At 37.1% G+C, this 25,517-nt stretch overlaps 1 protein-coding gene across 3 annotated transcripts in view; it reads left to right on the top strand.

The window, feature by feature from the left end:
• Positions 1-4,132: 4,132 nt before the first annotated feature.
• DHX36 (DEAH-box helicase 36) overlaps positions 4,133-25,517 on the top strand; it is a 70,286-nt gene continuing 48,901 nt past the window's right edge. For all 3 annotated transcript variants that reach the window (XR_009209529.1, XR_009209530.1, XM_032173898.2), the window contains exons 1-9: positions 4,133-4,429; positions 10,850-10,974; positions 11,731-11,965; positions 15,312-15,350; positions 17,099-17,269; positions 20,630-20,709; positions 21,753-21,827; positions 21,946-22,112; positions 23,773-23,854. Coding sequence is in view for 1 of the 3 variants with exons in the window: in XM_032173898.2 (XP_032029789.1) it covers positions 4,187-4,429; positions 10,850-10,974; positions 11,731-11,965; positions 15,312-15,350; positions 17,099-17,269; positions 20,630-20,709; positions 21,753-21,827; positions 21,946-22,112; positions 23,773-23,854 (1,217 nt within the window). In the remaining 2 variants the exon portion in view is untranslated. The remainder of the gene's footprint in view (positions 4,430-10,849; positions 10,975-11,730; positions 11,966-15,311; positions 15,351-17,098; positions 17,270-20,629; positions 20,710-21,752; positions 21,828-21,945; positions 22,113-23,772; positions 23,855-25,517) is intronic.

The following is a 25,517-nucleotide window of genomic DNA, read 5'->3' as shown; positions in this document are numbered from 1 at the left end:
CACAAACGCCTGTCACCTAGTCTAATACCTAGCAAATGCTAAGTGACAAATAAACACTAATTCTCTTCCCCACTGACTCTCCGTATTAGTCTGTTTGTGTTGTCATAACAAAATGCCACAGCCTGGGCAGCTAAAACAACAGAAATGTGTTTCTTAAAGCCTGGAAACTAGGAAGTCCAAGATCAAGGTGCCAGCTAATCCAGTTCCTAATGAGAGCTGTCAACGAAAAGTCAAACTCTAAAACATTTGAAGAGATTTATTCTGTGCCAGATGCTAATGACCATGGCCCTTGACACAGTCCCCGGAGATACTGAGAACATGTGTCCAAGGTGGTCAGGCTACAGCTTTGTTCTATATATTTTAGGGAGACATAAAACATCAATCAATACATGTAAGATGTACATTGATTCCATCTGGAAAGGTGGGACAACTCAAAGGAGGAGGGAGTTTTCCAGGTCATAGGTGAATTCAAAGATTTTCTGATTGATAGAAAGAGTTTGTCTAAAGACCTGGAATCAATAGAAGGGACTGTCTGGGTTAAGATAAGGAGTTGTGGAGACCAAGGTTCTTATTATGCTGATAAGACCTCCAAGGTAGCAGGCTTCAGAAAGAATAGATTGTAAATATTTCTTATTCAACTTAAAAAGGTTCGAGACTCTTAGTTAATCCTCTCCTGGATCATCGAGAAGATATGGAAAAGGAAGGAGATTCTCTACAGAATGTAGATTTTCCCCACGAGAGACAGCCTTGAAGGGCCATTTCAAAATATGTCAAAGAAATATATTTTGGGGTAAAATGCTTTCTTTCAGGGCCTACTACTATGTTGATATCATATTGCTACAAAAAGTCTGTTCTGTCAGTCTTAAGGTCTCTGCTTCAATATTAATACCGGTCAGCTGTACCTGATTCCAAAGGAAGGAAGGTATAATGAGGCATGTCCAACCTCCCATTCCCATCATGGCCTGACCATGTATTTCAGGTTTACTTTAGGATGCTCTTGGCTGAGAGGACGGGTCCATTCAGTTGGTTGGGAGGGCCTCCAATTTTATTTTGGGGCAATGTGTGGTGGCTCACACCTGTAATCCCAGCACTTTGGGAGGCCGAGGCAGGAGGATTGCTTAAGCCCAGGAGTTCAAGGCCAGACCAGGCAGTATAGGAAGACCCCATCTCTACCAATTTTTTTTTTTTTTAATTAGCTAGATGTGGCAGTACGCATCTATGGTCCCCGCTACTTTAGGGGGCTAAGGTGGGAGGATCGCTTGAACCAGGGATGTCGGGGCAGCAGTGAGCCATGATTGTGCCATTGCACTCCATCTTGGGCAACAGAGTGACACTCCATCTCAAAAAAAAAAAAAAAAAAAAAAAGAATTTTATTTTTGGTTTACAGAGCTATTCCTGGAGCATGGATGGCTGTTTTGTCCTCACATGGCCTTTCCTCTGAGAGGGAGGAACAAGCTCTCTGATGTCTCTTTTTAAAGGGCACTAAGCCTAGTATCAGGATCTCACCTTTATGACCTCATTTTGCTTTAATTACATTTTTTAGAGGCCTCTTCTACAGCCACATTGGGAGTTAGTGCTTCATCATGAATTTTGCATGAACACAAAGATTTAGCCCATAACGCTCTCACCATTTTCTTCCCACTTTGCCCCTATCATCTTCAATATGCCTACTCAATCTCATCTTTTAGACAATTGACATACTTTTCATATAAGGAGTGCACAATTGGGATGCTTTTATAGAAACTATTCATTCCTATGGCCTTAATCACATGTGCCAAGGACTCCCAAAACATACAATTTCAGTCTACTCTCTTTGTGCTTTTAACTTTTCAACTTTTCTTTTCTTTGTTTTTTTTTTTTGAGACAGAGTCTAGCTCTGTTGCCCAGTGCAATGGGACGATCTCGGCTCACCGCAACCTCTACCTCCTGGGTCCAAGCGATTCTCCTGCCTCAGCCTCCCGAGTAGCTGGGATTACAGGCATGCACCACCATGCACGGCTAATTTTTGTATTTTTAGTAGAGACAGGTTTTCGCCATGTTGGCCAGGCTGGTCTCAAACTCCTGGCCTCAAGTGATCTGCCCACCTTGGCCTCCCAAAGTACTGGGATTACAGGTGTGAGCCACTACACTTGGTCTCTGTGCTTTTAACTCTTATAGGCTGCTTTCCAGATACTCCGTTTGTATATTTCAGAAGTTCCTCAAAGTCTACATGTACAAATAAAACACATTAATTTGCCCTGCCCCTCACCCCCAAAATGTTCCTTGTCCTATGTTTCTCATCTCACGATATAATGTGCCTCCCCATGGGTTAATAATTCAAATCTTAAACTTGGAGTCACTTAACCCTTCTAATTCTCCACATTCAATGAATCATCAAATTTAAGTAATTTTACCTTCTAATGTCTCCTGATTCCAATTCTTTCCATATGTAATTCCCTGTCATCCCATTTTGCCTCCCCTACATCACAGCACATTAGTTTCCCTGTATCCACTCTTGTCTCCGCCATTTATTTCTAATTGAAGCAGTCAAAATAATCACTGCTCTGCTTAAAACATACCACTGTTCTTTAAGTGGCACATAAGGTTGTCCATAATCAGACCCCTATCTACCTCTTTGGCCTTCCCCATCAGTCTTCAAGATTCAGGGTAGTTGTCTAAGTTCTCCGGTGTCTCACATCATTATCTGTCTTTACACATTGTTCCTTTCACCTGTCATACTTTTCTTCTGCCCATTAGTCTGACAAAAGTCTACTTATCTCAAAAGTTGTTGCATAACTCACCTAACTCCAAAATTAAATTCTTTTGCTGTAGTATCTCATGGCTCTTAGGGAGGAAATAATTTTTGTCTACTCTCTTAGATTCAGTGTTTGCAGGCCCCAGAGTTAAAGTGACAAAACAGATTAGCAAGAGAAAAAGACAGACTTAACCACATACATAATAGAGTTCACAGAAAAAGGTGATTCAGGGAGGCAGAGTTCCAGCTTATCTACCATCTTAAAAGGGGAAGGGAAGGGGAAAACAGCACTTATGGAAAAAACAAATGACTTTTAGTAAAAATAAATGACACCTTAAAACAGATGCCAGATATGATAGCTTTGTGACAATGTCTATTCAAGGGTGTTGCCAGCTTCCAACCTCCAGTGATAAGAGTCAGTCTTCCTGGGTTTCCCTCCCAGGGAGGAGCTTGATTTGAATTCTTCCGTGTTGTTCTGCATTTAGACAGATAGATTTCAGAAACTCAAATGTCTTTGCTCAAAATAATTTTTAGGCCACAGTGGTGTATTGTAGACCCCTTCCTGGCATACAGCATTTCCCTTTCTTAATTCACTGCACAAAGATAGCCTTTGTCTTTCCCTTAAGACTGTAGGCAAATAAAAGCTCATGCCATACTTGCTTTGTTCAGTGAGTATTCCCAGCACCTTTGCATCAGTTAACTGTAACATGAGCTGGATATCTCCTGGTGAACATCCAAGCCTGCGTGGCCCAATTACTTGATTATTCAAGAACAGCTTGCAGAAAACACTCAGTGTTCTGGTTAATAAACAGTATATGGCTTCATATGAACACATGAATCTTCAAAGTAGTTTATTTACATTGCCTAAGGGCTCTGCACTGAATTTGGGTAGACACGCTCATCTTACACTATTGGATAAACGTAGTAAACAGTGACAATACTTTCAAGGAGGTAAGCGTATTTTAAATTATATATTTGAAAAGTTGTCAGGCTGTTTTCAAGACTAGAAGAACTCATTTTTTAGAGACTTTTCTTTAGAAGACAGTGAATTGATCCACGGGTTCTTTTGTTTCAATCAACGTTTACTACCCTAGGACCTAAGTGCAAGAAAACTGCGGATTTTACCAGGAATAAGAAGTAAAAACCAAAAGCTATTGGCTCACTTGCTGGGCCTAGGGAAAGAAAATCTACGAGCCTTTGGCTAGCTGTTGCTCCAGAGGTACAAAGATAAACAACTCGGAGGCTCAGACAGAACCTGACCCCTGCCACCCTCCAGACCACCAGGGTCGTTCCCCCGTGACGTCACCAGAAACCACTGCTTGTGACGCTAAATGGCCCGCCCTCTTGCGCGGCGCTACGGAAGCAAAACGGAAGTGGGAGCACAGTGGCTTCCGGGCCCGGACGCCATTTCCAGCGGTTGCTGGTTCTGACGGGTTGTAGTCCGCCAGGACAATGAGCTATGACTACCATCAGAACTGGGGCCGTGATGGGGGTCCCCGCAGCTCCGGTGGGGGCTATGGAGGGGGACCAGCAGGGGGTCCTGGAGGGAACCGAGGCTCCGGAGGAGGCGGCGGCGGCGGAGGGGGTGGTCGAGGCGGCAGGGGCCGGCATCCCGGGCACCTGAAAGGACGCGAAATCGGCATGTGGTACGCGAAAAAACAGGGACAGAAGAACAAAGAAGCGGAGAGGCAAGAGGTAATCTCGGATTCGATAGTGGAGGGGATGAGGCAGCACAGGTTTTCTTCTCTCTCCCGCTGCCCTCTTTTTCCTGGTTTTGTTTCTTAAGTGATGCACGTGCTTTGTGAAATGTAAATGAGGCGCAAATGTATTATGCTGGCGCTCCCCGTAGCGAGTGTACTGCGTAACATTAGCCTCTGATCAAAAACAGGCAGGGTTTATGCAGGCTGAATATATACTTTGCTTAAAGGACTTGAGAACTGTGACAAAGCAAATGTTAAGTTCACGTTCCAGCCGAAATTAACTTTATTAGGAGTGTCGTCGTATCTCTGGCCGTCCTTTCCCTTAGAATAATAATTGTCACTTTAAGGTCTTTGGTGAAGAAGCACATAGCGACCTTTCTACATTTGAGATAGGTTTGCGCAGAACAAAAGCAGTCAGACACTATTTTGGATGTGGATCTTTCAGAAAAATAGTCCAGCCTTTATTGTTAGTGTTAAAATTATCCGCAAACTTTGGTTTTTGTTTCTTTGTTTTTTATGTTGGGGTGGAGAAATTTCTATTGATTAGCAGATTCTCTTTGAAAAGGAAAATGAAAGGAATATCCAGAGATGATTTGGCTTACTCTCCTCTCTTCAGGTGATTGTCAGGTTGATTTGTATCTTAAAGATCTGTAGTAAAGGAAACAAAGTTTTCCGACTGACTAATAAATAAAATTCTGATAAAAAATAATTTTTATCATTAAGCGGGAACTTTCTTAGTATAGGCCTTTGGTGACTCCTTTTTAAAAGCACCTTATAAAATGTATTATAGAGTGTAATTAGATCATCATTTAGGCAACTTTTTTTTTTTTTTTTTTTTTTTAAAAGACGGGATCTCACTCTGTCGCCCAAGCCGGAGTGCAGTGGCGCGATCTCAGCTCACTGCAACCTCCGCCTCCCAAGTTCAAGCGATTCTCCTGCCTCAGCCTCCCGAGTAGCTGGGATTACAGGCGTCTGCCATCACCTCTGGCTAATTTTTGTATTTTTAGTAGAGACGGGGTTTCTACTTGAAGCGATAAATAGAATACAATATTAAGGTATTAGAGAATTTGGGCTATCACCTAACTCAGGGCAAGATATTTTAGAAGATTTTTCAGGGACAGTAACCCTTAAGCTGAAACTTGAAAGATAGCAAAGTGAATGTACGTGTGTGTGTTTGAAGTTTGGGGTTTGGAAAAGATTCCAGGCAAAGGCAGTAGCATGTGCGGTAACATAGAGATCAAGGAAGCACATGTTCAGTTCGAGAAACTGTAAAAGATAAGAACATGGATGTGGAGAGTATTGAGATGAGGTTAGTGCAGTCAATTTCAAACTTGTTGGCCGCTTTGCCCAAAAAGGAATATATTTGAATTTACAACCCAGTACACACATATGTATAACTAGATGAAAAGTTTTGTAAAATAATATTTAATTACCTGCACGTTGCTTTGAGGTTTTTTTGTTTTTGAACTTCTCTGTTGTCTTTATTAATGCTGGTCATGATCCTTGAGTATAATTTCAGAAACAGCAATTTGAAAATCTCTGGGCTAGAAAAATATGCAGGGCCTTAAGATACATTGGGTCTTTCTAAGGACTGTAGCAAGTCATTAAAACATTTTAAACAAAGAGTGAAATGAACTGGATTTTAAATGTTTAAATTCACTCTGGTAGCAGTATAAGGAATGGATTGAAGAGAGGCAATCCTGGTTCAGGGGGACCAGTTAAGTAGCCCTTGCAGTAACTAAGGTGAGAAATGACAGCTTGAATTAGCACGTTGGCAGTGGAGATGGAGGGAAGTGGACAGATTAAAGTGATTTAGGAGGTAGACTCAAAATGATTTTGTGATGTATTTTATCTGAAGGGACGAGTATAGTTTTAATGATGACTCTTTTATGCCTATCTGTAAGGATCAGGCTTGTTGGAAGAAGGTGATAGGCTCAGCTATGGACACTATGAGTTTGATATTGTTATAGGGCATACAAATGAGGATTTGCAGGAGGGAGAGGGCTATGTAGATCTGATGCCTAGAAAAATCTAGATGGAGATAAGTATTTGACAGTTAATGGGCTCATGGGTAGTAGTTGGAGTGTGGGAGTGAACAGTCAGAAACGGCGTGGGCCCAGCCTGAATTCTATAGACCATTGCTTCTCAGACTTGAATGTGCATAGGAATCACCTGATATCTTGTTAAAACGTAGAACACTGGTGGGATCAGAGATTCGACTTTTGTTACAGGCTCCCAGGTGATGCCAGTGTTCCTGGTCTGTAGATCACTCAGGCTCTCAAATACGGAAAATGAAAATTTAAGGGACAGGCTGAGGAAAAGAAGGTTACAAAAGAATCTAGGAAGAATCAGCCAGAGAAGAGAAAAATAAGGTGCGTGTTGTTTTGAAATCTAAGAGTAGTGCTTAAAGGACAGAAGAGCGTATCAACAAGAGGAAGTAATTGATAGTGGCAAGCATGCACAAATGATGTAAGAGCAGAGAATGTCTATTGGATTTATCAACAAGGTCGTTGATGATCTTAGTGGGAGCCCTTTCTGTGGCATTGTGGAAGTAAAAGCCAGATTGCAGTAGGGTGGCAAGTGAAACAGATTAAGAAGTGGAACATTTTCCAGCAGTTTTGCTGTGAAGAGGAGGAAGAAAAATAGGGCAGTAGCTGATGGGGTAGGGAAATTCACGAGAGGGTTTTTTGTTTTTGTTGTTTCTAAGGTAAAGAGATTTGACCATGTTCATGCCCTGAGGGAAGCACCCAGTGAAGAGGAAATCAAAGTGGGCCAAATTATGCTGCAGTAAAAACTAACTGCCAAATCTTAATGGTTTAAAAACAAGCAAGGTTTGATTTTCTACCACATTACTAAAACAAGCAAACCAGAATATCGGTTGACTGCCTAATGTCTACTGGAGAGGTTAGAAATTTAGAAAGCAAGGTAAATTTCAGTGAAGGAGGTGGCCCTGAGGATATGAAAGGAATTGGACTGCAGAGCTCAGGTTGAGGGGTTTGCCTTTAAAATGCACTTCTTTTATAACAGGAAAGAAGAGAAAAGGATAAATTCTGATACAGGTGGGTTTAGGTTTGGTGATAACCAACTAAGGACCTTTTCTTCTTAGGGCTTTTGTTTTGTGAAAAACTGTGCGTGAATGCTGAGGGCAAACAGAAAGGTGGTATTGGCCTGTTACAGATAATGAGGAGACAGTTTGAAGTAGTTGCAGATAATTAGAAAGCTGATAAGATAAATTTGATGGACATCATTTAGGGTTTTTTGCCAGGAACTGAAAACTAGAAGCAGGGTATTTGAGAATGTCCAAGAAAGTGGGAAATAATCAAAATTCTGTGATAAAAGAGAACAGTCATGAAAAAACTGTGTTTTGAGATTCTCCAGACAAGGAGTGAAATAAAGTGAAGCGTGATAGAACTAGAAGAAGGTTGTTGAGGGGGAGAGGGGCATCCTACAAAAAGGCAAGATCCAAGTTTGAAGTTAAGGTATGTTCTCTGCTACCTGCAGCATCCAGAAACTCATTGTGGGGAGAACATCATTAAAAAATACGAATGTCTTTATTTAGAGTGTAAATTATGTTTTCAAGGGCTAATCATACATGTTCATTGTAAAAGATAGATTCAGCTGTTCATTCCTTCCATTGACAGACTTCTCTGGGGCATATAGCATGTGCCAGAATTATATCTGACAGAGACACTGGCAAAAAGTATAGGTTACGGAGAGTGAATAACCTCTTTTCAAATTAATAGTAATAAAAACAAGATCCTACTACACAACTGACTTATTTCATACTTTGGTCATCTTTCCTGTTTGTATACTTGCAGAAAGATCTACCCACTGTTGACCACTGGGTGTACTACAATTCAACTAATTGCTTATTGATTAGCAGATGCTTACTTGATACATATGCATTGTGTAAGGTATCTTAAAGTCTACCAATGATGTTGACTTTTTAATGAAAACGAATTTTGTTGTGATAGTTTGGACTGAAAGATTGTGTAGATCTGTTTATTTTCTGTAGACTGTTATGTTATCCAGTAATTCACCTTTCCCCGGGGGTGTGAAATCTCATAAAATTAGAATAATCTTTTGTGCTGTTATGGGCAGGAGGTGGGCAATGTATTGTGAAATGTCAATCTAGGAAATTGTTTACTAAACAAAATACAGAGTAATGAGTTAACATGGAAAAGTGAGAACTGTAGGAATGGCAGATACAGGTTATATTCTAACTAAACAGATACATCAAGAAACCTTAAGAGGACTTTTAGTAGAGACATTTTGTGTCCTGACAACTGAAATTAGCCACTCATTTTCACTTCAAAAAAGGAGGTAACGTATAGTTCATTTGCTTTGCTTCTTCATGTTTGTTGTTTTATCACTAATAATTTCTTATTTTTATTACATTAGGTTATCTTCCTACCCATGTAAATTTATGTGAGCTTTCAAAAAGCACGTAATACTGATTAGAATTAGAATGTCTTATAAAACCCTATCTCTTGTCTTAAACATGCGTATGTCTTGTTCTCCTGGGACACATACTCCTCCACCCACCCTGGGTTTTCAAACTTTATGTTAAACTTTGTTATGACCAGCTATTTTGGTGTTTGTTTAATTGGGATAGAATACAGTGAAAAGAAGATAAGAGTTGCACTGTACAGAGTAAGGAAAGTATTTTGTGAAATTACTTACTCGTATCTGTGTGTACTGGGTCATTAGTTTTACTGTGGGTTGCTATGAAAAAAAAAACAGTTGAAATCTATTGCTCTAGATTTTACAGTATTTTACACATTGCTGTCTGCTTTCATCAGTCTCCTTACCCTAGCTCCTGCTTCTCTCTTTTCTCCCCAAAAATCAAAACCAAACCTCAAAAACCAAAAATACCTTGAAGATCATTCCCAACTGCCTAGTTGTTGGATACAGTAGTAATTTTTTCAGTTCTCTGCCTTAGTTAACCTCAATTTTATACTTCTGAGTCCTTTTTTAACACCTTTCCTCATTTCCTAGGGGTGGTTTGTCACTGTGTGCTCCTAGTCTTTTGTTTGTTCTCTTGATTATTCCTCTGACTTATTTTCTTGCCTTGGCCCCGTGAATGCCAGACTTGGTCAACCGTCTGTCCTCATCTTTGGAGGTGGTATTATTTGTAAATTAAGAGAATTCCTGTGTCTCTGTGATTTCAACTTTGCAGAACACTCCAAAATTTCTATCATAACTCTAAAAGCAAAACCTCTCAGAGATCAATTTCCATATATTCATCTACCTAATCATTATTACAAGTCAGGAAATTTCATCATTGTTCTTAATTGCCTAAAATCCAAACTTAGCATCCTATTTTTACCTCCATCACCACTACATGTACACAAAAATGTACAGTAACACAGAGCAGCCTCCTCCTAATGATTCATCTTACTGCTGCTCTCAGGATCCACCCTTGAATTTGAAAACAGTTGTCTTTGATTCTTTCTTCCTTTTTGTCTCTCCCCAACTTCCACCAAATAGTCATTAAGTCCTATGGTTTCTTTCTTTCGATTTTTGACTGTTTTCTTTTCATTTATACTTTTACCTTCCTCCTCCTTTTGTTCTTTAACCTGACACACTCTAATTTTCACCACTCCTCGTGTGTTTCCTTTTGCCTGTGGATTTATATGCACGTTAGAACCTAAGGTTTGTGGTCCCATAAATTTTGAAGGATCTGTTTTTCAACTTTTCAGCTTACTGTATCTAAATATAAAAGTCTCCAGAGAATTGGGTTTTGGCATTCATTCTCTCTCTTTTTTTTTTTTTTCACCTTGGACATTTCTTAGATGTGTAAAGTTTCTGCAAAGTTTCATAGTTCACCAAGGACCTTTATCTTTGTCCAGTCTGTTGTGTTTTATTCTCATTCTTTGAAGCAACTGCGTCATTGGCCACATTGGATCACCTTATGAGCACTGATCAATTTTATTTACTCCTTCTGAGCTCAGCCTTACTTACCAATTTATTCTTCTGTTTAGTGTAAGAACTTTCAAATGTTCATTACAACCAAACTATTTCCAGTTTTCAACTTTTTTCATAAACGATTTGAGTTTTAATAACTTTGAAATTTTAAGATGAGGAGAAATTCATAATAATTAGTATGTGAGGGTTGGGGGTAAGAGAACCAGAGTTGTAGGAAGAGACATAAATGAGCTTTCTTTGCCAATCATATTAGGGCTAATTTTATAAATGCTTGTTGGAAAAGGGCTAGAAGGATATGTACCAAAATTTTAACATTAATTAATTAGGTCTAGGAAGGGGGATTGGGCTAGAGGACACGTGTGGATAACTTCTTTTATATGTATTTGTTGAACATGTATTACTTAGCCTTTATTTTCTTTAGTATCAAATAATTTTTGCATATGCTTTCTTACATTGACAAAGATGCTTTTTTCTTTGCACAAACTAGAGAGCTGTAGTACACATGGATGAACGACGAGAAGAACAAATTGTACAGTTACTGAATTCTGTTCAAGCGAAGAATGATAAAGAGTCGGAAGCACAGATATCCTGGTTTGCTCCTGAGGATCATGGGTACGACAAGAAATATTTTTTTAAAGAATAGGCAAAGAGTAACACTTTCATAATAAAAGTAACATCTTTATTTTCTTTGATAAGTAAATTTTAACCTTGACATACTTTTTTTTTCTTATGTAGATTAAACAGATTTAGAAAATGACTTTTAAAAATTTAGATGGCATGTTTCCACAGGAAAGCTAAATGGTGTGAATAATAGTGTATCTGGATATGAGATGTATTAAGTTGTTATTTATTGTTCTCCCTACCTGTGCTCTTTCTATTTATGTAATTATTCTGTCTGGGAGATCTGTAAGAAGTGAAATTGCTACTGTTTTAGAAAGATTACAAGAACTGTATCATTTAGAGGAAGAATTAGTGCAAGTATTTCAAGGACTGTGTATTGTAGCATCCTATTTGTAGCTCAGAAAGGGTGGCACGAAAAAAAGATGTTGTGACATAAAACAAGTTCGAGAAAACCAGAAAAAGAGAAACACTGTAAATAACCGCAGTGAATGAATGACTATTGTGTGGATTTTTATTTTTAACTACCACAAGGAATAACTTAATCTGGCGATATAAATGGAAGAAAAATTTGAATTTATTATAAGAATCTAAGTATATTTTCATAATTACTGTACTAAGAGAAAAGAAAAGCTTTGGATTTGGATGACTTTGAAATATTTCAACAGCGTATTGTTTTGTTTTGTTTTGTTCCAGGGTTTGAGTGGCTCTTCCTCTGACCTTTCTTCCTTTCTTATTTTGTCAAAACAGATACGGTACTGAAGTTTCTACTAAGAACACACCATGCTCAGAGAAGAAACTTGACGTCCAGGAAAAGAAGTTGATAAACCAAGAAAAAAAAATGTTTAGAATCAGGAACAGATCATATATTGACCGAGATTCTGAGTATCTCTTGCAAGAAAATGAACCAGATGGAACTTTAGACCAAAAATTATTGGAAGATTTACAAAAGAAAAAAAATGACCTTCGGTATATTGAAATGCAGGTAGTGGAAAGATGTCAAAAAATATTTTGTCATTTTTTTTTCTTACACTTGATAAAAATGTATGTATGGTTAGAGGTAGCTGTATGGCATAGATCAGTGAGATCCTCAACAAGACATCCTCTGTGGGAATTACTTTCTTTTCGAATGGTAGAGAAAAGCAGTAGGAATGGAAGTTACACATAACCTACCGTATCCTATCTCATCCACAGAAGCTTATGTGGTGAGGAGAAGAAATGTTTGAGAAATGCTAGTGCCAATGGAAGAAAAACTTACTCTTCAGCTTTTCTAGGCCAGTTTAGTGAGGTGCCATGTGCAGTAAAGGCAGTTAAAATTATAAAGCTTGTTCCAGATTACTTAATACATCTCCTTTTTATAGATGATAAAATTAAATATTTCAAAAATTATGTGATGTGCTGTGTTCACTAACATTTTAAATACAGGACTATCACAACACCTGAGATCTCCTGAATTCTGATATTTTCTTTCTATGCTAGGCAAGATATTTTAAGGTCCCTTTCAGTTAAAACATAAAATTGTGTGATTTGTGGGTGTTCCAGAGATGTAATAAAGTGGTCACATGTATATGTATATTTTTAAGAGAAATTACTGAGGAAACTCTGAGGGCCATATCTTTAATATGTAAATACATACTGCTGTCTTTGATGAAGGATATAGCACCTCCTATAGGAAAGAAAGGATCCCTTGGCACACTGATGAAAGCTGAATTTCCTTAATAGGAAAGAAAGGATCCATTGACTGTTACTGATGAAAATTGGATTTCCGTATTAGAATAGATAAGCTGAGGTTGTCCAGGGCCAAATTGTATAGCTCTTTGATGCCTTTTGGGTAAAAATGTGATTTGAAAATGGAGGAAATTTCAGGATGAATTAATTCAGAATCTTCTGGTTGAGAAGAGCTGCTTTAACAGCCTTAACAAGGAGAATTAGTGTCTTTCTCTTTGCTGTATGTGGTGGACAGAACTCATATACTAAAGACGGGTGATTGATCTAGTTCAGAGAAAGAAAGAAATGTGTAAAACATTTAAAAAGTTGGTGGTCTTCCTATTTCCCATATGTTGTCATAAATGCTTCATGTGTACTACATTATTTAAGCTTCTCAACAACCTTGAGTAAGAGACTACATGTCTGTTGTAGATGAGGAAAAAGATTTAAGTTAAGTGACCTACCTAAGGTTGCACAGCTCATAACAGAATCAGATCTAAAATTCAGCTGTGTTTAAGAACTCAGCTTTTTAATCATTTTTAGCATGTGCAATATTTTTTCTTTATGTTCTTTAATAAACATTAATTTTCTACTTACTAGATGCCAGTTACTGTGCTATATATGTGTACATGTATGTGTATATATATTTAAGACAGGATCTCACTCTGTCACCCAGGCTAAAGTACAGTGGTGCCGTCATGGCTCACTGCAACCTCGACGTCCTGGGCTCAAGTGATCCTCCCACCTTAGCCTCCTGAGTAGCTGGGACTACAGGCATGTGCCAGTACGCCTGGTTAATTTTTGTATTTTTTGTAGAGACAGGGTTTTGCTTTGTTGCCCAGGCTGGTCTTGAACTCCTGGGCTCAAGCAATCCTCCTACCTCCACCTCCCCAAATTCTGTAATTATGGGAGTGAGCCACACCAGCCAATTATGCTTATTACTGTTTTTGAAGAGTAATAAGGTATTTCCTGTCCTCAGAGAGCTTACAGTTGAATTACATCTTGGTTATGGTCAAAAGTTAACAAATAGAAACTTTGGCTGCTTTGGGAAAGAATATTGGACTATACCTCTCCTTCCAGTGGCATTTACACGTATAAAGCAAATATGATTAATGCCAGTTTGAAATGCAGTGGGATAGCTTGTGTATAATTATGTGTTAAGATGGTAACATTTTGCTACCTGGGGTGTTAATACTTATGTCATTAAAATAGTTTTTAGATAATTTAAAAATTATTACAAGATAAGTAAGTTATTACAAGGTAAGATAAGTGTGGTAGCTTTTGTTATTTTAAATCACTAGAATTCATTTCAGTCTTCGCATTGACTGTTATTTTTATGGTATTAGTGAGAATTACCTGACCATAACAAACATGGCAATAATCTAATACTAGATTACAAAGACAGTTCTTTATTTGTTTTATATATATATATATTTTTTTAATTATTTCTTTTCTTTTTTTTTTTTTTTTTGAGATGGAGTCTTGCTCTGTTACCCAGGCTGGAGTGCAGTGGCACGATCTCGGCTCACCGCAACCTCCACCAATTCTCCTGCCTTAACCTCCCAAGTAGCTGGGACTATAGGCGTGCACCACTATGCCCAGCTAACTTTTTGTATTTTTAGTAGAGACGGGATTTCACCATGCTGGCTGGGCTGGTCTCAAACTCCAGACCTCATGATCTGCCTGCCTTGGCTTCCCAAAGTGCTGGGATTACAGGCGTGAGCCACCACACCTGGCCAGTTTTTTCCGTTTTAATAAAGGGTGTTTGTTAAAGCTGACTTTATTTTTATGCCACTGAAGATTTTTTTTTTTACATTATATGTACCTAGTTGAATGTAAACTACAGTACTGCTTCTTAAATGTTTTTATGTAATATGGATATAGAGTTCCATGAAAGTTTTCAGAATTAGGAAGAAATTGTCACATAAATATAGGAAAAATAGTCATTCCTTTTGTAGTATTCTAATTGTAATTTAACACATTTGAAATTCATTGAGTAGCTTATATGTGTCAGAAACTCGTATTTGCTTTTTATATAAAGGTTTTTCATTTAGATCTTGTGGCAACCCTATGAGATAAAATCTTTGAGGCATTCATACTTTTAAGTTTGACTTAACTGAGATCACAGCTCTAAAATGGCAGTACCAGATTTTCTGACTGCAGATATTACTTGTTTTAAGTTTTCTCTTACACTCAAAGGCAAGTATATCTTGAAATTTTTGAATCTGCTCCAGTGCCTAATGTATTAGTAAATAGTGCACTGTTGGGTGGGAAAAACATAATATAGAAATCAAATCTAAGATGAATATATAAAACATATTGAAAAATAAAGTAATGTAGCAATCATTAGAATGCTGTTAGAGGACAGATCCGATTTCATTTTACTGCCACTGACTTTAAAGCATTGTCTCTATTTTGCTGGATATAATGGAGTTCTGCTTTTGAATGTTTCAGACATAAAAGGAATTGGTAAATTATTATTTATAATGTTTTTACACAAGCCATAAGACAATAAAAATACTTTCGGATTCTAGCGAATTTACCCTGTGATGTATCCTAAACACCATGATTGTAATTTGATTACATATCTTCTGTGAAAATTTAAAACTTTTTTTAAATTTCAGCATTTCAGAGAAAAGCTGCCTTCATATGGAATGCAAAAGGTAAAGTGCTTTTTTCCACTATTTAATTTGATTTGCAAATTAAATACACAATTCTTTTTAAAGCTCTATATCAAGAAAAAATGTAAATTAATGAACTTTCTTTTACAGGATAGTATTAGAAGTTAATTTTATTCTTTTGAATTAAGGACAAAAAGAAAAAAAGGTTCATAAACAATTTTCCTGATGTTTTCTCCTGTTTTTGTCCATAATTGAAATCTTTGAAATTTAAAAAGTAAAATTTCCTCCTATAAGTTACTTTGGATAAATACCTTGCAGTTAAGTCAAGATCAAACACTTCAGTTAAAAATAATGCACAAATTAATGTATTAAAGTCAGTGTACAAAAAAGTACTACTAAAAATACAGTTCTTTATTACACTATATCTTAAAATATGATTACCCTGTGTAGAATAATAGGGTCTCTCATCCTTCTCTGTTTTCCCAACCTTATTTTATTTTATTTTACTTTATTTTTTGTTTTCATAGCACTTGTTACCACCTGACATCTGTTTGTCTTCCCTTCCCAGACCAGTGTAAGTTCTTGAGGATAGGATTTGTTTTGTTCACTCTGTGTCTCTTGACTCAGAACAGTGCCTGGCATTCTAAAGACTTCCAGTAAATAAATTTCTGATTGGATAAATCACATTTCACTTCTCAGTATTTACCAGCTATAATTTCAGTGTTCAAACGTAAAACTTTTTCTGATATATACACATCTATGTATGTATAATGTGTTAGAATAAGTGGGGAATATATATATATATATATATATATATATATTTTTTTTTTTTTTTTGAGAGGGAGTCTTGCTCTGTCGCCAGGCAGGAGTGCAGTGATGCGATCTCGGCTTACTGCAACGTCCAACTCCCAGGTTCAAGCGATCCACCTGCCTCAGCTTCCCGAGTAGCTGGGGGTTACAGGCACCCGCCACCACGCCCAGCTAATTTTTGTGTTTTTAGTAGAGATGGGGTTTCACCATGTTGGCCAGGATGGTCTTGATCTCCTGACCTCATGATCCGCCTGCCTCAGCCTCCCAAAGTGCCGGGATTATAGGCATGAGCCACCATGCCTGGCCTAAGTGGGGAATTTTTAAAAGGTAGGTTTTCAAGTTAAATTGTTTTATACATGAAAATAACCCCTAACATCCCTTTGAGGTAGTAAGATGACTTTGTTTATACAGTGAATATTATTAAAAATATTAATATATACAATTTTGAAGAAGAACGTCTTCCCAAAATATAAGGTTTTCTAGATAGCTTTGGTTTAGATATTTAATGACTTTAATTATTTGATAGGAGGTAATTTTAAAATACAATATTCTCTTCCTTGCTCCAAAAATGGCATACAAAACTTGTTCTGCAGACAAAGCCATATTTATAAGTTATGGTATAAATTTGTAACGTCCTCAGTAGTTGTTTAGGCCAGGAGTTTGCTTCTGTACTTAGTAGCCCCACATATCAACATTATTTTAATTCTTCTCCATGGAACTTATAAGCTGTCTCTTCTTGTTTATGTCAATATGTTTTTCTTTAACAGTGCTTTGGCTGTGTTCTTTATAATTTGGTGCACTTATCTCTTGCGGGTTGGTAGATCCAGATATCCAAACTGCCAGTATTGGATATGGCAAAATTTAGAAAGCATTAATATATTTGTTAAAAATAATTATCTTCAATTTGGTCGAATTTTGATTAATATCTTTTTTCAGACTTAGTCAACATGTGATATTCCTTATTTTCCCTTTTGAAATAGGAATTGGTAAATTTAATTGATAACCATCAGGTAACAGTAATAAGTGGTGAAACTGGCTGTGGCAAAACCACTCAAGTTACTCAGTTCATTTTGGATAACTACATTGAAAGAGGAAAAGGATCTGCTTGCAGGATAGTTTGTACTCAGCCAAGAAGAATTAGTGCCATTTCAGTAAGTAAGCTCTTAACTTATTAAAAATGTCTTTTTAAAGGTAATCTTGCTAGAACCTACTGATTCTGAAGGTGTGGAGTGATTCTTAGTTAGGCTTAGGATTGGTGACTATGAAAGCAAATATTTGCTTAACATGTTTAGTAATAAAGCCCAAAAAATTGAGTAACCTCTCTCTTAACAGATAATAGATATTTATGAATTCAAGATAAACTTTATATCCAGGCAAATTTCAGTACGTGTTCACAAGAATGAAATAGATAAAATATTTATAGAATTGATTACAGGCTTCAAATAATCTCCATAATTTGATTCTTTAAATTTTACTACTTGGTTTATTTAATATTTTTTTTACTTCTGTCATTTTTTGAGTATGTAAATAACACTGAATGGTGGTGAAAATGGGAAACTTCTTTTTTTTTGAAGCTGCATTTCTGTAGTCAGTGATTTATTTTATTTATTTATTTTTTGAGATAGGGAGGGTCTTACTTTGTCACTTAAACTGGAGTGCAGTGGTGATAAAACGGCTCAGTGCAGCCTCAACCGCTAGGGTTCAAGTGATCCTCCTGCCTCAGCCCCCCAAGTAGGTGGTACTATAGGCATGTGCCACCATACCTGGCTAATATTTGTATTTTTTGTAGAGATGGGGTTTTGCCATGTTGCCCATGCTGGCCTCGAACTACTGGGCTCAAGCAGTCTGCCCACTTCAGCCTCCCAGAGTGCTGGGATTACAGGCATAAGCCCCTGTGTCCGACCATAGTCAGTCATTTTTGAATGCAGCTACTCAGTAAGAGGAAATTTATGAGGAAAAATAAGGTATTGTTTCTGGTTTGTCAAGTCCAAAATTTTGGGAAGGCATACTTAAGTAACAGTTATAAGTAACTGTTAGTTCAGGTTGACTATATGAATTCCAGAATGCTCCGAAATCCAGAATGCTCCCAAATCCAGAACTGTTTGAGTACCAACATGGAAATGCTCACTAGAGCATTTCACATTTTGGATTTTCAGATTCGGAATGTTTAACAAGGGCAAGTATAATGCAAATATTCCAAAATAGAAACCGGAAACACTTCTGGTCCTGATCATTTTGGCTAAGGAATACTCAGCCGGTACATTGATTTTGTTGTCTTTGTTGTTTTTAGTTAGATGACCTAGTTAAATATGTGAGTTATGTATTTTTTAAAGCTGTTTGGGGTTTCTTGTCATATTTCAGTGTGCATAGTGAATTTACTTATGCTATATAATTCTGTGTATAAATTATAAAGATTTGTGTTTGGTTTTATGACAGTGCTGTTTATCATATGTCTAAGTCATTTAATATAGAATCTGTGGTTAAAAACATTACCAATTATGAAAGCATTTGGCAGTAAATACAGTATATGTTTTAAGCTTTGGTTTCTAAGAAGTACTATAAAGAAAGAGCAGTAGACTTCACCCCTTTTTAAAAAGAAGTGCGTAAATTTATGGGATACAAGTGCAGTTTTGTTACATGCATAGGTTGTATAGTGGTTAAGTGAGAGCTTCTAGGGTGTCCATCACCCACATCATATACATTGTACCCATTAAGTAATTTCTCATCATCTATCCCCCTCCTATCTTCTGAGTCTCCATCATTTGTCATTCCACACTCTATGTCCACATATACCTGGTTTTTAGCACCCACTTAAGTGAAATATGGAATTTTGTCTTTCTGTGTCTATTTCGACATCATTTCACTCTTAGAGCTAAATAGTATTCCATTGTGGTGTATATATACACCACATTTTCCTTATCCAGTCATCCATTGATGAGCACTTAGATTGATTCCGTATCTTTACTGTTATGAATAGTACTGTGATAAATATGCAAAGCAGGTATTTTTTTTTTTTTTTGATACATTGATTTCTTTTCCTTTGGTTAGAAACCCAGTAGTGGGATTGCTGGATCAAATGATAGCTCTATTTTTAGTTCTTTGAGAAATCTCCATACTGTTTTCTATAGAGGCTGTACTAATTTACATTCCTACCAACAATATGTAAGAGTTCTCTTTTATCCATGTCCTGGCCAAGATCTATTATTTTTTGACCCTTTAATAGTAGCCGTTTTGACTGGGGCTCTCATTGTGGTTTTAATTTGCATTTCTCTGATGATTAGTGATGTTGTGCATTTTTCATATACCTGTTAGCCATTTGTATAATATCTTCTTTTGAAAAAGTCTGTTCTTGTCTTTTGCTCTCCTTTTAATGGGATGATTTGTCTTTTGTTGTTGTTGTTTGAGTTTCTTGTATATACTGGGTATTTGTCCACTGCTGGATGAATAGTTTGCACATATTTTCTTCTGTTCTAGAAATTATCTGTTTACTCTGTTGATTGTTTCTTTTGTTGTGTAGAAACTTCTTAGTTAATTCCCATCTGTCTATTTTTATTTTTGTCGCCTGTGCATTTGAGGTCTTAGTCATAAATTCTTTGCCTAGACCAATGTCCAAAAGAGTTTTTCCCCAGGTTTTCTTCTAGTAGTTTCAGTTTCAGGTAGTCTTCACCCTTTTACGGGGACTATATTCTAGGAAATTGCATAAAATTACAGAATGGTGAAAAACCACTTTTGTCATAACACAGTTTTGTAGCTAGACTTAAATATTTTCACTAATATATAGCAGTTACTGTATATGCTGATAGTAGGAAGAAATGCTAAGTAGGTAATTTTTCTCTTCTTTTTTTCCACCATCTGTTGGAATTTAGTAGACAGGTTAATGTGGTCTGTCAGTGTGTACTAGATATACTTGTTGGAAAGTTTTACGTCTAAAGTATTATTTCTTAGAAATTATGCCATTTTCTATTCTGATCCCTTATTATCACTGTTCTGTCACAGAATAACTGTTGGTTACTTTTAGTTATACAAATCAGTATTAGATTATAACATTTCATCTTTTCAAATCTTATTTTTGGCAGTCATAACTTTCAAAACATGACCAAGATCTAGAAATTCAACACCAGTCCCTACCACAAACAAAAACACAAGGGAAGAGTATCAGTATGTAATTACTTTCAAATTACACATAACTTCCACAAGCTTAGATCTTGATTTACAACTCTTAAAAAAGACCAAAAAAGTATAAATTAATGAGAGGATGCTATAGAAAGGCACTTTGAAACTAGTGATAGAGAACTTGGCCCTAAAAGACTTTATAAGAGGAAATGAAAAATAAACATAAACAGCTAAGAGAGGCACACACTGTTTTAGATATCTCAGATTTTAATATCTATTTTTTTAACTCATTTAGAAATCTGAAAAACAATTTTTCAACAGTCCTAGATTTTCATGGATATTCAGGATATTTGGTCTAGAGGAAATTATAGTCTCTTTATATTTTATTTGAATTAAAGGTTGCGGAAAGAGTAGCTGCTGAAAGGGCAGAATCTTGTGGCAATGGTAATAGTACTGGATATCAAATTCGTCTCCAGAGGTAAGAAATGTTCACTTCTTATATACAGGCAGATTTTAGTGAAACTTTGAAGCTGGAGATTCAAAAGAAAAGATATTTTCCCCATTTTTATGACAGTTATTACTATTACAATTAACATTTAAAGTAACTGCAGCATAGATGGCTTGCTGCCACAAATTTATCTTTTAACCCCACCTCAGACTTGGATTGCCTTTTTTAAATGGTGCTTTTATATTTGGAATGATTAGAAAAATAAACATTTTTCCTGGACATAGATTAGTAGACCATTACTCTCTGAAAAGATTGTGTTGTATACCTTTCAGTACCACCTCCACACACTTCTGACTGACTTTTTTATATTGATTTTGGTATCTTAACCCCCTATCCAACTCCACTGTGCAGTACATACTTGGTCCTTTTCTGGAGCTTAGAACTCCATTTGCCTTTTTATGTTTTAATTTACTTAATGTTTTTTAGAGATAGGTTCTCACTCTTGTTCTGGCCGAAGTGCAGTGGTGCAGTCAACTCACTGCAGCCTAAGACTCCTGTGCTCAAGTAGTCCTCCCACCTCAGCCTCTCCAAGTAGCTGGGACTACCGGCACACACCACTGTGACTGGCTAATTTTTTTACTTTTCGAGCCTGGATCTCGCTATGTTGCCCAGGCTGGTCTTGAGCTCCTGGGCTCAAGCAACCCTCCCATCTCAGCCTCAAAGTGTTGGGATTACAGGCCTGAGCCACCATGCCTGACACATTTGCCTTTTCAAATGAGCTTTCCAATTATGAACCAAATATTTAGGCCCCATAAGTAATTCAGTTGTTGTCTGAATGTCAATGGTCATATCTTTTAAAAGAAATTAACATTGTATCAATGACAACAAAGATAATGTATAATGAACTTGAAGTATTTCCCATTACCCCATTGTGGTAGGTGTTCTTATAACTAAAAAATTAAGTAAGAAGATTTTCATTAAAACTGAAAGCATTTCTAAAATTGAAGATATAAACCTTTGTGGTAGTTAGAAGAGAAAACCAAGACTTATTGATTCATGTCTTTCATTCACAGTCGGTTGCCAAGGAAACAGGGTTCTATCTTATACTGTACAACAGGAATCATCCTTCAGTGGCTCCAGTCAGACCCGTGAGTATGTTTCAATTAAGGAAATATAAGTATTATCAAAAGATGTAATTATTAAATTGGATTTTACTAGTTAAAGAAAAATGGTTTTAAAATTTTGTACTTCACACTTCTGCCTTAGGTATTTGTCCAGTGTTAGTCATATCGTACTTGATGAAATCCATGAAAGAAATCTGCAGTCAGATGTTTTAATGACTGTTGTTAAAGATCTTCTCAATTTTCGATCTGACTTGAAAGTAATATTGATGAGTGCAACATTGAATGCGGAAAAGTTTTCAGAATATTTTGGTGAGTAAAATGTATAGTTATTACATTAGAAAAAGTACTAGAAAACCACTTAATTAAAAAAATTAATATGGTACTAGGTAAAGAGTAGTCAAAATGAATGTTTAGCCATTTAATTTTATTTTAATATTATTTTACCCTCCAGTTTCATGGATTAGACAATTGGGTCTATTTTTAAATGGTGGCATCATCTCTCATAGTGAGGACAGGTAGCTTCTTCTTGGTACCACCACACAATTAAGATGGCATCATTGAAGTCAAACCACAGATTTGCATAATTTTATAAACTTCTTTCTGTCATTTTTCTGTGGCTTTTATCACAGGTTAGGGTGGCAGTTTGCTGCTAATACTGCTAGTGATCACTTATGGAACACCTTCAATGTTCCAGATAGTATATTTGCCATTTTGTCTTTCTTAGTCTTTATAATACTCTATGAGGTAGGTACTATTATCATTCACATTTTTACAGATGAGAAAGCAGCCTCAGAGCAGTTAAGTAGCTTTCCCAAGCCAAACCTAGATTGGACCAGCTGCAAAGCACATTGTTTTAAAATTAATCCTCACTGTCTTTCCTGCTTATACTTGTGAAGGAAGGAGGGGGAAAGGGAGGGAATTACAATGTAATATATTTATGTTTAATAAATGTTCTTACCAGCTTTTTAAAAGTCCTTTAAAATACATCCCAGTTAATACTGAAAACCATGTAAAATTTTTTTTTTTTTTATATATATATATATATTTTTTTTTTTTTTTTTTTTTTTTTTTTGAGAAGAGTTTGTCTTTACCGGTGGTGTGGACAGTTTGGTCATGCAATTCCGCCTCCGGTTCATGCCTTCTCCTGCCTCAGCCTCCGAGTAGTGGGATACAGGACCCGCCACCACACCTGGTAATTTTTGTTTTTTAGTAGAGAGGGTTTCCCCGTTTAGCCAGGATGGTCTCGATCCATGACCTTGTGATCCCCGCCTCCTCCTCCCAAGAGCCACTGCGCCCGGCCTATTATTGTCATTTTTAAATGAGACTTGTAGAACTAACATTGAGTACCTTGCTCAAATATATGCACATCATGGGTAGAGCAGTGATACCTGCTCAGGTATTTTGACCTTTGATGTGATGTTTGCTTTTTACAGTGTGTACTGCTTGTTTCGCTTGTTATGAAATGTAAAGAGCATTTAAATAACAGTACTGAAGTGATTTTTTTATTAGTAATTTTGAAATAGTAACAATCTATTTGTTTAGGTTTTGTTTTGATTACCTTTTTCCGCTAATTCCGGGTGCTACAAGTAGTAATGCTTATCTAGAATTCAGTAAAACTTTGATATTCTGGATATTCTATTATGGTACCATCTGGGTTAATGATGAAGAGAAAATAGGCTTCTAACTAATGGATTTTGAGTTCAAGTTAAAACTCTATTCTTTGATATTCTGTGTTATTTTGTAGAACTGTGAGATGTATGTACAGTTTGGTAGCAGTAAAATGGTATTGAGTGAAGACTAGACTGCTGTTTTTTATTAAAGTAGATGTGGAAAAATAGGGTAGAACTGTAAAAGCTACAGGACCATTTTCTGGAATTAGTACTAATAGAGTCATTGTCCTATTTACAGTATATTAATGTTTTTAACATTTGAGTACAAATTTATGCTTATATTTTGTCTGCCGTAATAGGTAACTGTCCAATGATACATATACCTGGTTTTACCTTTCCGGTTGTGGAATATCTTTTGGAAGATGTAATTGAAAAAATAAGGTATGTAAACATTAGGAAATAAAAAACATTAAAAAGTGCTAATATATCACTTTTCTCATGTCAAACTTTAGTCTCAGAAACCCACCATTGACTACTTCCTTGTAAAACATTTTTCTGGGAATTAGCCACACTTGGCTGCACATTAAAATTACCTGGAGCTTTTTAAAATCCAGATGCCTGATTTATACTCCCTACCTAAATTACATTATACTGTCTGAGGTGGTAGCCAGGCATCAGTGTTTTTTTTTTAATTGAGACAGAGTCTCCCTCTGTCGCCCAGCCTAGAGTGCAGTGGAGCGATCTCCGCTCACGGCAACCTCCGCCTTCCAGGTTGAAGTGATTCTCCCACCTCAGCCTCCCAAGTAACTGGGATTACATGCGTGTGCCACCATGCCCAGCTAATTTTTGTATTTTTAGTAGAAACTGGTTTCACCGTGTTGGCCAGGCTGGTCTCAAACTCCTGACTTCAAGTGATCTGCCTGCCTCAGCATCCCAAAGTCCTGGGATTACAGGTGTGAGCCACCACGTCTGGCTGGCGTCAGTGTTTTTTGAAGATCCCTGGGCAGCAAAGTTTGGGAACCTTTGTCTTTAGTGTTTTAGCCCTTTTGCTGGTTCTCCTGCCTGATTTTCACTTTCCTTTGTTGGCTTCCATTGCCCAACCTTTAAATATAATTTCCCCCAGTCTTCTCAATCATTTATGTTTTCACTGTGCAGACCTGTTTATATCCCTGACTGTAGTTCTGTATTTTCACAGCTTTCAGTAGTATAGCTTCAGAACTGAAGCTTCTCCTGATCTTTGAACTGGCTTTCTACTCAGTAGTATTCTAGTACCACAGATGCCTTGAACCTAACATGTCTCCAGCCTGAATCATTATCTTATATTCTCCTACCAAAAAAATAAAACAATGGGCCGGGCACGGTGGCTCATGCTTGTAATCCCAGCACTTTGGGAGGCCAAGGCGGGCAGATCACGAGGTCAGGAGATCGAGACTACGGTGAAACCCCGTCTCTACTAAAAATACAAAAAATTAGCTGGGCGTGGTGGGGGGCGCCTGTAGTCCCAGCTACTCGGAGAGGCTGAGGCAGGAGAATAGCGTGAACCCAGGAGGCGGAGCTTGCAGTGAGCTGAGACTGTGCCACTGTACTCCAGCCTGGGCGACAGAGCGAGACTCCGTCTCAAAAAAAAATAAAAAAATAAAAAAAATAAAACAATGTGTCTTGCCCAGCATACTTTATAATGGTTAATGATTATCCTCCACTTAATTTTCTGACCTATAAATCAAAAGTTTGTGTGTATCAGGCAGGTATGGCAACTGTTTTACACACTGAGTAACCAAGTTAATCCAAGTCATTTTGTACTGCCTTCAAACACACACAAACTCTGGGAATTTTCCTCTTGAACATGCCTTCTCATTTTTATTTCTTTGCTAAGGTCATTACTATCTCCCCTGTGCTAATACAATAGTTCCTCTTTTGGTACTATGTTCTTCACTGTTAGGATTGCTGCTGTATATTTTCCTAAAAACAATTTGTTCATGTGAGCTTTCTTCTCCTGGGCAAGCTCCTTGCATATGTGGTATCTCTTCAACAAACTGTTAAGAACCTTTTTGGGTTTGCCATGGCTATAACAGAGCACCTCAGCTGGTATGCCCGAGTTACTGAT

This window comes from Hylobates moloch, unplaced genomic scaffold, assembly GCF_009828535.3.
Source record: "Hylobates moloch isolate HMO894 unplaced genomic scaffold, HMol_V3 SCAFFOLD_13, whole genome shotgun sequence".
Lineage (NCBI taxonomy): Eukaryota > Metazoa > Chordata > Mammalia > Primates > Hylobatidae > Hylobates > Hylobates moloch.
Note: the sequence above shows the minus strand (reverse complement) of the source record. Positions and strands in the feature narration are given on the sequence as shown.